The sequence below is a fragment of the Podarcis raffonei genome, chromosome 1 (genome assembly GCF_027172205.1).
Source record: "Podarcis raffonei isolate rPodRaf1 chromosome 1, rPodRaf1.pri, whole genome shotgun sequence".
NCBI classification, from domain to species: Eukaryota; Metazoa; Chordata; class Lepidosauria; order Squamata; family Lacertidae; genus Podarcis; species Podarcis raffonei.
The window spans coordinates 51,811,673-51,828,321 of NC_070602.1; the positions used below are offsets into that span (position 1 = coordinate 51,811,673).

Consider the following 16,649-nt stretch of genomic DNA (forward strand, 5'->3'; position numbering starts at 1 on the left):
ATGTGTAAGTGTAATCAGGATCCTCAACATGCATGGGTTGGGGGAATCTGTCATTACTGTTATCCTGCAACAGTAGGTGCTGTTAAGCCCACCAAGGGGACATGATTACTGCCCAATTATAACAGTTCTGGTTTACAAGCAAAACCCATAAAATACAAAAAAAAACCAGCTTGGAAATAGAAGCTTAAACAGAATGAAACCAGGAGCAGTATAAACCTAGCAGCAGAGTAACAGTACACCAGTTATTTTAAAAAGTACTAAAAATACTGAAGACTCAAATGCCTGGGGAAATCAGAAAGGCCACAAAAAGGGCACCAGGTGAGCCTTTCTAGGGAGATGTTTGATAACTAGTTTGGCAACACTGAAAAGGCCCTCTCTGGTCAGCACCTGGTGGGGATTCATGGGGAAGGGCCTCAGACAATTATCTTAGGTTCTGAGTAGATGTACACAGATGTGGCATTGAGACTGGGGGCAATGAAAGAAAAGAACTACAATAAGACAAGGATCACTGAAGAAAAGCTGTCATACTACTAGGACTTGAAACAAGACCGAAAGCAGAAAAGAAGCAAACCTGTTGCATGGTGAAGGGGAGGCGGTTCCAGGCAATGGGTTGAATTGAACAAAGCCCCTGCATGAGCAGTATCAAGTGAAAACATTCATCTCTTGACATAGCTTTCGTATGATCTCATGTTACTTCTGGATCTGACAACAGGCTGCTTTGTGTGCCTACATTTTCCATGTGGCAAGCATTTCCAGAAGAGTGGTGCTTGTACAGTTCTAGTTTCCTTGGAAAGGAGGTCACAGGAGGGTTACAGCATTTTGTAATATTTGCATTTATTTACAATTATACGGGTGAAGCATAGATGGAAGCTCCCAGCATAAAGCTCCAACGGACGCCTTGACATCTAGTGCTTCCACATCAGATCTACAATGGGCCTTAAGATGCTTCAGAGCTCCCAAAACTCTGTTTTCCCCATCCTCCTCTCGGGGCTATGCTACTACGCATGATATAAATCATGGAGTTTCCCCAAGAGTACAAGCTTTCTCTTTCCTAAATTGTTAGTATAGGGGTCCTGAGCCAGATAAGGACCCTAGCATGGGGGCAAAAGATGAAAGCGTCCCCTACTCCTCCCCGTGTCATGCCAGGCCCCCAATCCAGATTAAGCCCCTCTCCCATGCTGACAAAAATGTCTGCATTCAATAACAAATTATTGTAAACTTCATATGTAGTTTGGGCCCTGAGTGTGCCTCAAGCTGCAACTTAACAGATATCTGGATCCCAACATTCCTCAACTGAGAATGGTGGAGAGAGATGCCACCCGCTCTTCATAGGTCTCTTGGCCAATAAAAATACTGGCAATTGATCACAATCATCCAGTCTCCTGAAGAAAGAGGTTCTTGGCAAGTTGCCAGGTCTGTTATTAGGTCCAAGGCCTCAGGCAACCCGCACTGATACAAAACACATTCACAGAAATCCAATAGAAAACTCATAACAAGTCATTTCAATAGATCTTCCAGTCTCTTTGTCTGAGTGCCTCAAGACTCTTTGTTGTTTTCAGTAGAAGTAGACCTGGAAGCCTTCATCTGGAAGCCTTCATCTGCCTGCCCATGTATAGCAAACTGAATCATTGTGAGGCTGCTGTGTTGGCAGTGGACAGCTCCCTCTTGTCAGCAAGTGGGGATCCAAGGGGCAATCGCCTTCCCCTCCAAGTGGGGAAGTGTTCAGAGACGTTGCTCTGTATGCATGCAAGCTCAAAGGGTAGCTTCATAGTTCCAATACTCAAACTATTTTAAAAAAAAAGTCCTCACCTATTTATAGACGAGTGCATTTTGTGTTAGTCACCCAACAATTAGCTTTTCTCATATTGCAACATTTGTTTATCCTTTCCCCTCCTCCCAATGATAAAGTAGCATGAAATGATACTCGGATAGCTCTTCTGGGAATTCCCACAGCTTGTTTGTTTCTGTGAAAATACATCGTGTTATCTAGCTGTTCTGCGCAGATTAAAGCCAGCCTTTTTCCATATAAAAAAGCTCATCCAAGTTGCACATAGCTAGGGCTCAACAAGTGAAGCTGCTGAAAACCTACAAGAACACATGAAGCAACCCAAAGATGAATCTTCTAGCACTATCAACCTTATTACTGTCCTTTCCTAGGTTTACACCAGGTAAACCTGTCCAGGTGTGTCCTTGATGCTGCTGAAGATGCTGTCTAGACCTCTCTCTCAAAGAACTCGCTTCCTGCATTTTCTGTTGTGATTTTACATTTCAATGATTAAGTATACTGCACCCTAAAAAGATGTCCCATTCTTTTTCAGGGAATCCAGGAAGACAAGGCCACAGGTGAGCTTGATTTATGCCTGTTTTATGAGATGTCATGCTCTCAATGTTGTGCTTATGCCATGCTGTTGTTCTATAGATTGTTGTAGAGTTTTTCTGTCTTATGTAATTGAGAAAATAGCAGTCAGATCTGGGTGTCTATGATTCCACTCTTAGGGGAGGAAGGTCTTCTGAGAAGCCCCACAGCATGACTTCCATTGAAAACAATGAGAGCTCCTCAACAACAGGAGTAATGTTGTCACTCAGCTCCTCCTATTCACTTCATTTGAGCTCATGGAGGGAAATGCTCAGTGGATTTTGACCCTGGGTGCCTTTATAGTAGCAGTCTGATCTCAAAGTTGCTGACCTTAATAAAAGAATGCATTGTTCAGCACCTCCTGCTTTTCTACATTTGAGATTAACTTTACTTTCTATGAGGTCTTCATCACTATTAAATCTTGCAACATATTGATGAACTTGGTTAGCGTGCTAAATAAACAACATATTTATTGATGGGTGGTCATTTGGTCTTTGGTACTTCATGAACATTCTCAGTTCATAAACTGGAAGGAAAACAGGATTGGTTGTTTGTTTTCTGGGGTTTGGGTTTTTGTTTTGTTTTACAAGGCAATATTTCTTCCTGCTCGCTGTTCAAATGAGCAGGGCTCTGAGAAACTTGCATTCCTGGTCTAGCCCTCCATTATTTCTAAATGGGTAGACTTGCTGTTCATCTCTGGTTAGACCTGGCATCCAGGCTACTTTACACACTGCTTTACACTGGTGTTTGACATCTGAGAGGGAGATACTTAGGATCTACCTATTCTTCTGACTGTAAGATGGTTTACCTGATTTTAAAATTGCATTGTTACATTTATGTCACCCATTCTGGAACCTTATGCTGAAGGGTGGGTATGAAATCATACTACTACTACTACTACTACTACTACTACTAATAATAATATCCTTGCAGGAGAAACATTTATGCATCAGGATGATATTGTTTACAGACGAAGAACACAGCGAAGTGCCATGAAATGCCATCAGAGATGTGTTTGGCCTAGATCAGAAGATGGGCTGGTCAACATTCCAATTAATGTCTCTACAGAGTTTTGTATGTTATTTAAAGCTTTACAACAGGCCTTCTCCAGCGTTCATTCTTGCTAATAATGAAATTTTTATATAATGAACATCCATTTTATATATATAAAAAATACCCTCCAAAAACCCCAGATAGCTCTTTTCCATAGCAATCAGTGAGCCATGGTTGTTGGTGATGTTGTTTAGTCATTTAGTCGTGTCCAACTCTTCATGACCCCATGGACCAGAGCACGCCAGGCACTCCTGTCTTCCACTGCCTCCCACAGTTTGGTCAGACTCATGTTTGTGGCTTCGAGAACACTGTCCAACCATCTCGTCCTCTGTCGTCCCCTTCTCCTTGTGCCCTCAGTCTTTCCCAACATCAGGGTCTTTTCCAGGGAGTCTTCTCTTCTCATGAGGTGGCCAAAGTATTGGAGCCTCAGCGTCACAATCTGTCCTTCCAGTGAGCACTCAGGGCTGATTTCCTTAAGAATGGATAGGTTTGATCTTCTTGCAGTCCATGGGACTCTCAAGAGTCTCCTCCAACACCATAAAAGGTAAAGGGACCCCTGACCATTAGGTACAGTCGTGGCCGACTCTAGGGTTGAGGCGCTCATCTCGCTTTATTGGCAGAGAGAGCTGGCATATAGCTTCCGGAATTGAGCTGGATTTGCACCCTAAAGTTTCTTGTGGCACAGGCTTTGGTAGGCAGCGAGTTGCAGCATCAATTACATGAATCAGACAGCAAATGTGTTGGGTTGTATATGACATAACCAAGTCTGCTATACCCATTTTATACTTTGATAAAAAAAAACCCAAAACCCATAATAAAAAGCATCTACACAACAGACATAACAAGCGCTGAAGTGGTATGTGTACTGTGTACTGTAAGCAATAGAGACAGTGCTGGCACCCACTCGCTTCCAGCATTCATGTTTCTCTGGAATGTTGGACACTATTTCACTTTTATACCATATGCAGAGAGTAGCCATAGTTAGGTAGATAATTTTTGAAGAAGGTTTACATGAAAGAAATCCATTCAAAATTTCCCAGGAGCTCTGTTCCACATGAACTATTTCATAATGGTATACCCAGGAGTGCAGGGAACTTTCCCATGTTGGCAAAACATATTCTGTTTGAACTCCACACACATAATATGGGAACTTTCAATGCATTCCTTTCTCCCCCTTGCATTTTTTTTTAGCTGTGGAGGAGAGGGCTGTGATAGCTGAAGCAATGCAAGAATTTGTCACACTGACATGTATTCAGTTTATCAGGCGTTCAACAGAACATGACTACATAAATATTTTCCCTGCAGATAGGTAAGTTTTATCTCTCCTGATGATATCTAATAATACTACTATTGCTTGGAATTATGTTGTCATTCTGTTTCTTCTCTTCTGCTGAAGCTTTTCCCACAACTTGTTGCATTCTAGATATTGGCAGACTCCAACTCCCATAATCTCTGACCATTAGCCATGCTGCCTGGAGTACATGGGAGTTGGAGTCGAACAGCGTGTAAAAGCTGGTGTTAGTAGGACAGCCTTCACCAAAACAGGATGCTTTATAGGTGGTTGAAACCCTGACCTTGCCCCAAAACAGGCAAAGGAGATGAGGGAACATTGCGTCTGGCAGCCTTAAATGCTTGCACTGACAGAACTATTGCCATAGCACAGTGCTGAATTCCTTGCTTTATGTTTTAAGGTGGTCCATATATTACTAGCAGGGAGTGTCCGGCAATGCCTATGAATCTGTAGAAACCACAAAATACTGTGATTTTTAAATGGATGATACTTTTTGTGAGCTTGGACCTGTCATGCTAAAAATCAGGTGAAGTCACTCCAAAGTCATTTTTCAGTCTGCCGTCTGGATTCAAAATGGCACCCAGCATCTAAGCATCAATGAAGTCCACTGCCCCTACATTGGGTATCCTTGTATCGAGTTTCTTGACGATATCTCAAGAGGCGGCTGGTCTTATTCCAAAAAAGTCACACCAAAGTTGCATTTGGGTCCACCACCGTGATTCAAAGTGGCGCCCAGCATGCAAACAGTGACAGAGTCCCCACCCCCCACCTCAGGACATTTGTGCTGAGTTTTGTAATGATATCTTGAGAGGCAACCAAACCTATGGAGAACAGACGGACAGGCAGACAAAGCACTTTCAAAAATATATAGTAGAGAACTAGATGAGAGATGACGTCTATATTTTTGGAGACAGTAAAGATGGGCTGTCTTCTAGAGTGCTCCTGGACACCCATCTTTTCTGGAAATTAGATGTGTGAAACCTGCCAACCTAGCAGTTCGAAAGCACATCCAAGTGCAAGTAGATAAATAGGTACCACTCCGGTGGAGAGGTAAACGGCGTTTCCATGCGCTGCTCTGGTTCGCCAGAAGCGGCTTAGTCATGCTGGCCACATGACCCAGAAGCTGTACGCCGGCTCCCTCAGCCAATAAAGCGAAATGAGCTCCGCAACCCCAGAGTCGGTCACGATTGGACCTAATGGTCAGGGGTCCCTTTACTTAACTAATCATATGTGATGCTCACAACTTAAGATATCAACATTAATATATAATTGGATAACTCCATTGAATTCGGTGAGGCTTAAGAGACTGCATTCATACCCACCTACTTCCCATTTAACTCAGTAGAACTTACTTCTGAGTGGACATGCGCAGGAACAGGGCTCAACTTAATACACACAGGGTAAAATATGAGAGAGCATGACACTTTGTGCTCACTGAAAGACAAGTTATAAATGTACTAAATGAAACTGTATGCCACGGCTTTATGTGATGGCACAGGTTTTTGCTTTCCATGTTCTCAGGTGCTGGTCTTACTTTGGAAAGATTGGAGGCAAACAGCAGTTGGGCTTGGCGAAAAATGGCTGCATATATAAAGGATTAATTCAGCATGAAATCAACCATGCCCTGGGTTTCATACATGAACAGGCCCGGAATGACCGAGACAAGTATGTTAAAATCCACTTGGAGTATGTCACAGCAGGTATGTCTACCAGCATTCAAGGAACAGTTTTAATCCTTGCTTGCTGTAGAGGATTATTTAAACAAAAACATTTCTATATTGTATATTGTGCATATATCTTCAATTATTCTGAGCAGAGGGTGCATTTAAACCATGTAAAAATAAACAACAAATAACTTTAAGTATTTTGATCCTGCTTATCAGGATATATATCAGGATATATATATAGAGAGAGAGAGAGAGAGAGAGAGAGAGATAAGCAGGATCTCCCAAGAGCAGCTTACAAATATCAGTAGTTAGTCAGCCCCTACACTCAAGCTTACGAAAGGAAAAAAACATTGTAATAATAATAATAATAATTTATTTCTCCCCCAGTCACTCTGGGCGGCTTCCAACAGAATGTTAAAAATGGAAGTGAGGAAACAAGCAAATCCAAGCATTTGTTCTTAAAGGGACTCAGAAATTCACAAGGGCTTCAGCAGTGAAACTGTTGCTAAGTAAATATCTTTATTTTCACAAGTACCAGTGAAAATCATTCTTCTCTCTCTTTCTCCCCCTGTATTCTAACTCTCTTTTGAGTGCCTGCTTCATTTACTCTCTTATTTTACAGGAGAACAGGGGAATTTCGAGAAAGTGGACTCTAATAATCTGGGTCTTCCGTATGACTATGGTTCAGTGATGCATTATGGCCCGTAAGTTGTGTTTCAGGGCACCTTCTCTTTTCAGACAAAACTGCTCTTAACTGTAGTGTAAGGATCCTCTTTTATATAATTTCATCTCTGTCTTCTCCTTGGAGCAATGTGCAAGAACACGCTGAAGCTGCAAGGGAGTGCAACTTCTTCCCACACTGGTTGAACATCCAAACTGAAACCCTTCCTGCTTATCACCTCTGCCTTGCCTGGATTTTGTTTCAGTTTGTTAGTCTTCATACCACCCACTTCATCCCACTAACAGCCAGAATTGATCTACAACATTTACAGCGTCTTAGGGATTGCTGGATAGGGAGAGACAGAGAAGAAGCTGTACCCCAAACTGCAGATGACCTCTCTCAAATGTCTTCATGTAGATGTTAAAAAGGACAGTATAGAACCCTGAGGAACCATACAAATGAAAAGTCATGGGACTGAACAAAAGTGTTTCATTGCCACATTGGTACATTATTGTTGCTGAACCCCAAATCTTTTGCATGTATGTATGGACAACCCAATGTCTGTGAAGTTTTTATTCTTCATTTCCTAGGATGGTTTCCATGCAAATATTATTTTAGATGTTGCCTTATAAAACAATGACCCGACAGAGTTTGATGAGCACATCCATTCCTGTCTTCTGCAGATACGATTTTTCTAGTGCTCCCGGGAAAGCAACCATTGTCCCCATCCCAAATGCATCTGTACCAATTGGTCAGAGAATAGGACTCAGCGACCTAGATGTGAAAAAAATCAACAAGCTCTACAGATGCAGTAAGCGTTCAGAATGCTACATGGGTAGTTTCCCATCTGATGTTGTTAATTTTTTATAACATTTGAGATCAGTTAGTGCTGCCAGATTTCATGACCTAGATGGGCATCACCTCACCTTAACATACTTTCTCTTCCCAATGCCATGCTTTGAAAACAGTGAATCATTTCCTCTGCACTTGAAAGGGCACCTCTATCAATACACTAAAAAAAAAAAACAATTGGAGTGGGGAAGTCCACAAGAGCACTCTTCCCTTCCATGCTTTCCAAAAACACGCATTCGGAAGCATCTCTGCCTCCAGCTAGGGAGGTAGAGCATAGCCATCATGGCTAGTAGCCACCCCCCCTTCAAGAACATATTATTCCATCCCAATTGGTCAACACTTGGCCCTCTTTGCAAGCTCCCTGTGCTGGGAAGGAGAGCCTTCCCCAAGGTGCTATCCCATGCAGGTGCAGTATGTGTGTGAATGTGCAGTATTTGGTCATCTACCATCATTTGGATCTTCTCTTTGCAGTCGGCACCTGCATGGGGATGCTGCTGCATTGAAGGCAAGGCCAACCCTTTATCACTGGATTGCCTTGCCAATTGGGAACCTATAGGGAAGGGGGGTGTTTAATGTGCCTCTGTATGCTTAGTGTACAGAGTTCACTCCCCTGCACACCCCAGCAGTCCTAAAACACAAGCCCTCCTTTTTCTATACACCCACCCCGCTCATCATAATGAGGAACATTTTGCTAATACAGTATACTGCACTGTATGTTGGTCATAATGTAATGAGCTGAAGTCATGAATCGCAATCATCTGCTGTCTGGTGTGTGTGTGATATTGTTAACAGGCATATTTTAATTTCTTCATTCAGCAGGAGTAACCTTTACTAGGTTGAACAGTGACATATTTAATGGACACTGAGTTCTCCCTCACAGAATGCATGGATAGATAAACAGAAAGTTGTGTTGGAATTTTCCCTTTGCACATCTCATTTCCCCCTTATTTTGTTCTGTTCTTTAGACTGTTGTAGCACTGTGCTTCGTAATCGAAGGGGCAACTTCTCCTCTAATAATTACCCATATTCATACCCCAAAAATGTCACATGCCTATGGCTGATCCAAATCCCAGAAGGAAAGGTAAGGATGCTCAAATCATTGTTTAATGTATCAGGATTATACAACAGATAAGAGGAGGGTAGGGAATGGACCTTTCTAGTGTGGTGTAGTGGTTAAGAGCGATAGACTCGTAATCTGGGGAACCGGGTTTGCGTCTCCGCTCCTCCACATGCAGCTGCTGGGTGACCTTGGGCTAGTCACACTTCTTTGAAGTCTCTCAGCCCCACTCACCTCACAGAGTGTTTGTTGTGGGGGAGGAAGGGAAAGGAGAATGTTAGCCGCTTTGAGACTCCTTCAGGTAGTGATAAAGCGGGATATCAAATCCAAACTACTCCTCCTCCTCCTCCCCTTCTTCTTCTTCTTCTTCTTCTTCTTCCTTCTTGATACTTGTATACTTTTGGGAGTTGCAGTCTGTTTATGCTCTGAATTTACTGACACAACATTAATCTTCAGGTTAGTTTTAAGTACGTGACACCAGGCTATGTACCCAACATACGTTTGAAGCACATCTCCTCATCCCAAGAATCCTGGGAATGAGGGCCCAGCCAAGCTAAAATGTATTTGGCTTTCTTTTTCTGCTTTAGGTCTTCCTGAAGTTTCATGTTTTGGATCTCCAGCGCTCTCCAAACTGTGCCTCTGACTACATCCGAATTTATGATGGAAACAACAGAAATGCCCGTCTTCTTGTTGACAAGTTATGTGGAGAGGGACAGTTGCCGGCAGTGGTGTCTTCTGGAAGCATGATGCTTGTGGAGTTTGTGAGTGATGAGGCTGTTGCATCAAAGGGTTTCACAGCCTCCTATGCACATGGTATGAATGGCTCCAGCTCTCACTACTTGCTGAAAGCATCAGTGCTAGGAAAGAAACACATACAGTACATGCAAAATAAAAACAAGCACTGGTGGAACAGTTTTCCAAGGGTATTTTAATTTTATGCTGTCTTTCCCTGGATTTGAATTACCCAAATTCTCTAAATCCATTTGCTCTCACAACAACCCACATAGAAGTCTATGGACCTCAAACTAATTGCTCATCTTTGCATGTCTGAGCCCATCTGAAACCTGTTTGCTCAGACATACTTTACCCCAAATACGCCCTGAGATATACGGGTATACAAACTTTATTATTATTAATAATAATAATAATAATAATGGTAATAAATAAAAATAAATAAGGCCCACTAAAATCTATTATTATTATTATTATTATTATTATTATTATTATTATTATATAAATTCCCACTCAACCACTTCAATTTGCAGACCTGGTCCTGTTGCAGGTGCCACGTAATCCTCATTCCACATTTGCAAGCACCCACCCTTTGGAAATTCTTGCCTATTTTCACCAGGCAGGTGCCTTCCCTGTGCTCTTAATAGCACTTGCAAGCCTATCCAGACATGCAGAGTGCTGACATGTGCTTTAATCTGGTTTATAACTTATCGTTGGTTTTAAGTATTTTTGAACATTTAGTATAGTTGGTTCTAACCATTCTGTTGTGGGTAATTCTATTCTTTTTGTAAGCCGCTTTGAGGTTACATTACAATCAAGTATGTGAGATAAATCTTGTGAGATAAATAAATAGATAAATCAAACAAAGGGAGATGCACATAGGAAGGCTGCCTTCTGCAGAGTCAGACTATTGGTCCACCTAGCTCATTATTGTCTATGCTGATGGGCAGTTGCTCTCCAGGGTCAGTAGAGGCCTGTTTGGAGTTGCCAGGGATGGAGAACCTGGGACCTTCTGCATGCAAAGCTGATGTTCTACAGCTAAACTACAGGCCTTCCCCACTGGATTCAGATTAGGAAAGATGAAGAAAATCAACTCCATGGCCCAATGGAGGGATAGCAGTGGCAGACCACAGTTATCCTCTTCCTGCTTCTCAACATGTTCATTGGTGGAGACTGCTGCCACCTACCAGTCATGGTGGGACCAGTCAAGACCTGGCAGAGTTTTCACCAACTTTCCTAATGCTGATTTCTCTTCCTCTTCTCTTGGTGTCTTATGTTCTTGTTGATTTTGTATCCTGCCTACCCTCCACCTAACAACAAGCCTGTAAGAAAGGCTACGCTAAGAGAGAGCTTCAAGGTTCTCCATCAGCTTCATGAATGAGATTTCCCATATCCAACCTCAACACTCTTGCCATTACACCAGACTGGCTTGGGTGAACTCTTGCATCCGTATGAGTGTCCTTTATTTAGAGTGAACATTATTTTTAAACATACTGATTTTTCCCCGTTTTATTCCATTGAACCCTCCCCCCATTCTTTTCATCACAGTGATATGTGGAGGGACTTTCACGAGCACTCATGGAGTGGTCACTTCTCCAAACTTCCCAAGAAAATATCCTCCAAACAAAAGATGCCTATGGATTATCAGTGCTCCAGCAGGAAGCAGGGTAAGGGGCAGGATGAGGGGGGTGGGCTTCCCTGGCTAGGGCAACAACTTTATACAGCTCATTACTTTCCCCCTAAAGACCTGATCTCAATCTCTCTTCAGAAAAGATTGCGTTAGATCAGGGGTAGCCAATGTGTTGTTTACTCCTGCATTCAGTGATGAAATCTAGCTTGCTCCAGATCTGCCTTGTTAATTTATGGGTATGCATGTTATATATGTATTTCAAATCCAAATGCTCACTGACTTTGGTGCATACTATGTTGTTGAATTTAGATAAAATGCTACACATAGAAATTGGTGCCCTTACTGTGGTTCCTTCAGATCTCCCTAACGATGGGCTTTTTTGACCTGGAGGAAGCCGCTGAGTGCAACTATGACAGACTTGTCTTTCGTGACGGCAGCGACATCAGCTCTCCACTTCTTGGCACTTTTTGTGGGAAGACAGAGGTTCCAGCTTTCAATTCCACTGGGAGCTTTCTACGTATAGAATTTTACAGTGATGCTGTTTCTCAATATTCCGGGTTTAAGCTGGACTACTCAGTGAGTTAAGTACTGTTGCTAGGGTATCTGGGTGGGAGATGGCAAGATTTCGTGTTGAAAAAAAGTGGGGAAGAAATAATGATTTGTTCCTATTGTGGAATTGTTGCCTTGAGGGATATGTGAGTCATCTGTGTTCCTCAGAAGTTTGGTTAAATGGAAATACACCAGTAATCTAGTTATAGTGACTGACACAGGAGTGTCAGGTAACCGAGGCTGCAAATGCCTCAACAGGGGAATGAGCCTGGGGCCCATATGGCTCAAGTATCTCCCCACACTGGGCATAAAGCCTGTAATGAGAAGTTTGGGTTATGTATAGCAATACAAAAATAGGCCCCAAGTCAACTTGACGATTATGTTGTGAGGAAGAATAACCTGAACCTCACCCCCATATCCTGACACAAAGAAAATACCCCATATTGCTTTCCAGACCGATAAAAGCCCTCTTCAAACCTTGGAGAACTGGAAAAAGCAATGCGTGAGGGAGGAAACTGCAGGGACAAGGGTGCAAGCTCCATACAGGCCATCCCATTGCCCTCCATGAGTTTGAGTGGGACTTCCAGAAGCAGGGAGGCTTCTTTCAGGGTTTTCCCAACTGTTGGTGTGCTTGTCTTTCTCCCATTCCCTGAATGCCTGAAGAGGGATAAAGGCTGAGGGCAATGTGCTAGGATCAGTGACCTTGTGCTTGAAAGGCCTTTGCATCTAAATGTGTGTTAATGCAGAAAGATGGGCAAAAGGACAGCTGCAATTTCCCATTCCTGTCTCATTTGCAGGGGGAGCAGCTAGTATGCCAGCCCCTGCAGTGCCCTTCTTACAGCTCACTTGGCTATAAAAACAGGTGGGCCAAAAGTGGACCACCAGGGCAATGGCCTTTGTGCTTATTTATTGCATTTAGATCCCATCTTTCTTCCAAGGAGCTCAAAGTGGTGTACATGGCTCTCTACCCTGACAGCAACCCTGTGAAGTAGTTAGGCTGAAAGGGCTCATGTCACCCAGTGAGTTTCATGGCAAGAGCAGAGATTTGAACCCTGGTATCCCAGGTACTGATCCAATACTTAATCACTGCACCATACTGGCTGTAAGCAGACCACAGTTTAACTTCACTACTAAGCCCAGTCATGAGCTCAATCCAGCAATGGTTTGTCAAAATATTGCCCACGCTTCCAGACTAATGACTTTAGAACTAACCCACAATTAGCACTTACATTCATAAATGCAGCAAACAATATTAATGCTATGTGCCCTGCCTCAAGCCTAGGCTATTTTAATCCTTCAGCAGAGTTTCCATGAGCATGGACAGATGAAACAAACTTTACCTGTCATTGCAGTTTCGCCATCATGAAGAACAGCATGCGGGAGGATTGCCTTCGTCCTGAACTGCCAATAAGAAAGAGGGTGGAAATTCTGATGCCAGATTGTCTTTGCCTCTTGCTGGTGTTGTGCTTTGTTTCTTTTTAAAGGCTGATCAGTTTCTCCCAGTAATGACATAAATACTCTCAAGTGCAGAATGCTGAACTGTATGCCGGATTTGCCAAAACACCAAGGAGCAATTGAAGCAGGCAAGGAGAAGTTATTCTGTGCTGTATCTCTTCAATTACCATTTTTACTAGCCATCTGTTGGTGGCACCTTGAACTATGTAACAAAAGATGTTAAGTAAAGCTTAAAAAGCCCATCGTTCGCATTCAGATTGCTTTGATCTGCTCACATTCCAGTGCACTTGCCTTGTCTTCCTTATTTAGGTGCACAGGCCTTTCCCAGTGGAAAATGCCCATCATTCTCCTTGTAAGTCCAGTGGCTTTATTCATGGCAAGTGCCTATATCCCTGTTTTTCAAGCTCTTTCAAGTCAGGAATCAGTGGCATTGCCTTGTGTGTTGTGTGTATGCTGATGAACAGAGTGTGCTGGGGGCATGGCTCATCATTATGACTTAACTGACTGCTTCTCTGTGCTGGCAGCACATGGACATCCAGGGAATTGTGTGCCCTGTAGAAGGCCACAAGCCCACTTTGCAGTAACCTTTTGATTCTGGAGACCAGAAGAATCTCATGATTTCTGTTTTAAGCCTTCCATGGTACCAGCAGCATAGGAAGCATTTTGTCACCCCCCCCCTCAGTGGTGACACCCGGGTTGGCCCGCACCCACTGCACCCCCTTCCTTTGCCCCTTCATGGCACCAGTTGAGAAGCTGTAGGTGTGCCAAGACTACCTCCCCTTGCTCCACATGTGCAAGCAGATAGTGGCTGTTGTCCTCTCAACATCACCACCACAATAACATACTTTAGTGGCACTGGGATGGGACAGAGCAGCAGCAGGGGCAGGGCTATGGAGATGCACCAGTGGGAGCACCAGTGGTGTGTCTGTCCAGCTCCAACCTCATTGCCACCCCGCCAGCCCCAGCTCCAGTTAGGGGAGCTGTATTGAGGGCAGTATCAGGAGGGCAGCTCTGCTTAACCAGTCCAGCTGCCGCTGGCTACAAGGGAAAGGGTACAAACAGGCTTCCTGCAATAGCTCAGTCGGTAAAGCATGAGGCTCTTAATCTCAGGGTCGTGGGTTTGACCCCCACGTTGGGCAAAAGATTCCTGCATTGGACTAGATGGGCCCTCGCGGTCCATTCCAGCTCTACAATTCTATGATTATAGAACATATACAGTCACGTAAACAAAGCCATATTCACATTTTAGAATCATTAAACTAGATGAAATTGAACACAACCATACACAATATTCACTTTAGAGTCATACCACAGTGTTCACTACTTAGGGTAAAGGGAGACACCCACATTCTAAGTAAGATGGAAGTGGTTTGAAGAAACATTCTCCTTGCTGAAAATGAATGCCTCAGAATGCAACAAATAGCCATGCAAACTGCTTGCCCTTGGCTTTGAGAGTATATGCTCACCTCATTTAGGGAGTAAATAGCACATGCTTTTTCTCTGCCTGGTTAACATCAACATTTGGTGGTAGATTGCACCATGATGAAAATGCTCCCCATTTTCCTGCTTCTGTAATCTTCCCAGGGAGCATAGATTAAACGTGCTTTGATTTTTTGGGTAGACCCTTGACATATGAATTGCAGGGCTTGGTTTCTTGGGGTGCAGGGTGGGGGTAAAGGACTGGGAAACATGGATCTGATTCTGTAGCCGACAGCACAGGAAGAGTGACAGTTTGCAACATGACATTGACATTTTAAAGGCCTGTTTTTCCTTACTAAAATGTGTGGGCAGGGGTGTGGTGTAATAAACATTGCAAAAACAAACAAACAGCTGAACAGAGCGGGTGCCAAATTTCCAGGCTTTGTCTTGACGTCCCAAACCTGCTGCTAGAGCAAGCTTCAGAATGGTCATGGTTGGGGGTTGAAGCTGCCTGAAGCCACAAGAAAAAAGAGAGCGAGGAAGGAAAACTGAAAACTCAGAGGGAGAAGGGGGAGGGAAATGTTGGTTTCTTATATAGATACTAGGGGTGGGTAAATCTGTCATTTTCCGTTTCTTTTCCCCCAGTCTTAAGTTCAGTTCTCTACATTTCCACAGCAGTCTGCATATTCTTTTTTCTAAGTTCTCATGAAAATTCACCAGCATTTTAGTGAGAATCTCTAATATAAGCAAGTTTGTGTGCAATTTTACCTAATACACTCATTTTTGCAAAGCAATTTTCTGTGATATACACATAGGTGCGCTATTTATTTTTTTACTTGTATATGCATTTTATGCACACTTTCTTCTAGTATATACATTTTTGTTTTTTTTAATAATATTTTTATTAGAGAATTTTTTATAACCACAAAAACATAACATTACAGTACAATAAACACAACAAATACACAAACAAACAAAAACAAAAAAACAAGTACAATTTCATATCTTAATTTCTTATACCTTTCTTCTCCGACTTCCTCATGCCTCCCTTTTCTGTATTCCAATTTCTAATCAATTATTCAGCAAATCTTCCCTTATTTTAATTTAATTTAATCTTCCTTATTCTCCTTGTCTTAACCGTTACTAATAGTAACCGTTTATTTTCTAGTCCAACATCATTCTAACTTTCATTAATTTTGTAATATTTCTTTAAATAGTCCTTAAATTTTTTCCATTCTTCTTCCGCTGCTTCTCTTCCCTGGTTTCGGATTCTGCTCGTCATTTCTGCCAGGCCCATATAGTCAATCACCTTCATCTGCCATTCTTCCAGAGTGGGTAGCTCTTGTGTCTTCCAGTACTTCGCAATAAGTATTCTTGCTGCTGTTGTAGCATACATAAAAAAAATTATATCCGTCTTTAACACCCCTTGGCCGACAATACCCAAGAGAAAGGCCTCTGGTTTCTTAGGGAAGGTATATTTAAATACCTTTTTCAGTTCATTATAGATCATTTCCCAGAATGCCTTAATCTTCGGGCACGTCCACCAGAGGTGAAAGAATGTGCCTTCCTTTTCCTTACATTTCCAACATTTATTGTCAGGCAAATGGTAAATCTTTGCAAGCTTGACTGGGGTTATGTACCACTATAGATCATTTTCATAATATTTTCTCTTAAAGCATTACATGCCGTAAATTTCATCCCGGTGGTCCACAACTTCTCCCAATCAGCAAACAAGATGTTATGACCAATGTCCTGAGCCCATTTAATCATACTTGATTTAACCGTTTCATCTTGTGTATTCCATTTCAGCAGCAAATTATACATTTTTGACAAATTTCTAGTGCTGGATTCTAACAATTCAGTCTCCAATTTTGATTTTTCCACCTGGAAGCCAATTTTACTGTCCATTTTAAACACTTCATTTATT

General features: G+C 42.5%; 1 protein-coding gene across 1 annotated transcript; it reads left to right on the forward strand.

Annotated features, from left to right (window-relative positions):
- The first annotated feature begins 1,891 nt into the window (after positions 1-1,891).
- LOC128413418 (astacin-like metalloendopeptidase) lies at positions 1,892-13,543 on the forward strand. Its single transcript, XM_053387447.1, has 12 exons — positions 1,892-2,182; positions 2,319-2,343; positions 3,290-3,430; positions 4,601-4,718; positions 6,222-6,400; positions 6,990-7,071; positions 7,712-7,839; positions 8,846-8,961; positions 9,525-9,750; positions 11,218-11,336; positions 11,657-11,879; positions 13,201-13,543. The coding sequence occupies exons 1-12, from the start codon at positions 2,114-2,116 to the stop codon at positions 13,212-13,214; spliced, it is 1,440 nt and encodes a 479-aa protein (XP_053243422.1). The 5' UTR covers positions 1,892-2,113; the 3' UTR covers positions 13,215-13,543.
- The last annotated feature ends 3,106 nt before the right edge of the window (positions 13,544-16,649 follow it).

Excerpts from the sequence above, each read along its gene's own strand:
- LOC128413418 (XM_053387447.1), top strand. The coding sequence starts at position 2,114 with ATGAATCTTCTAGCACTATCAACCTTATTACTGTCCTTTCCTAGGTTT. Across the intron at positions 2,183-2,318 it reads CACCAGGTAAACCTGTCCAG|GGAATCCAGGAAGACAAGGC; the intron begins GTGTGTCCTTGA and ends ATTCTTTTTCAG. Across the intron at positions 9,751-11,217 it reads CACAGCCTCCTATGCACATG|TGATATGTGGAGGGACTTTC; the intron begins GTATGAATGGCT and ends TTTTCATCACAG.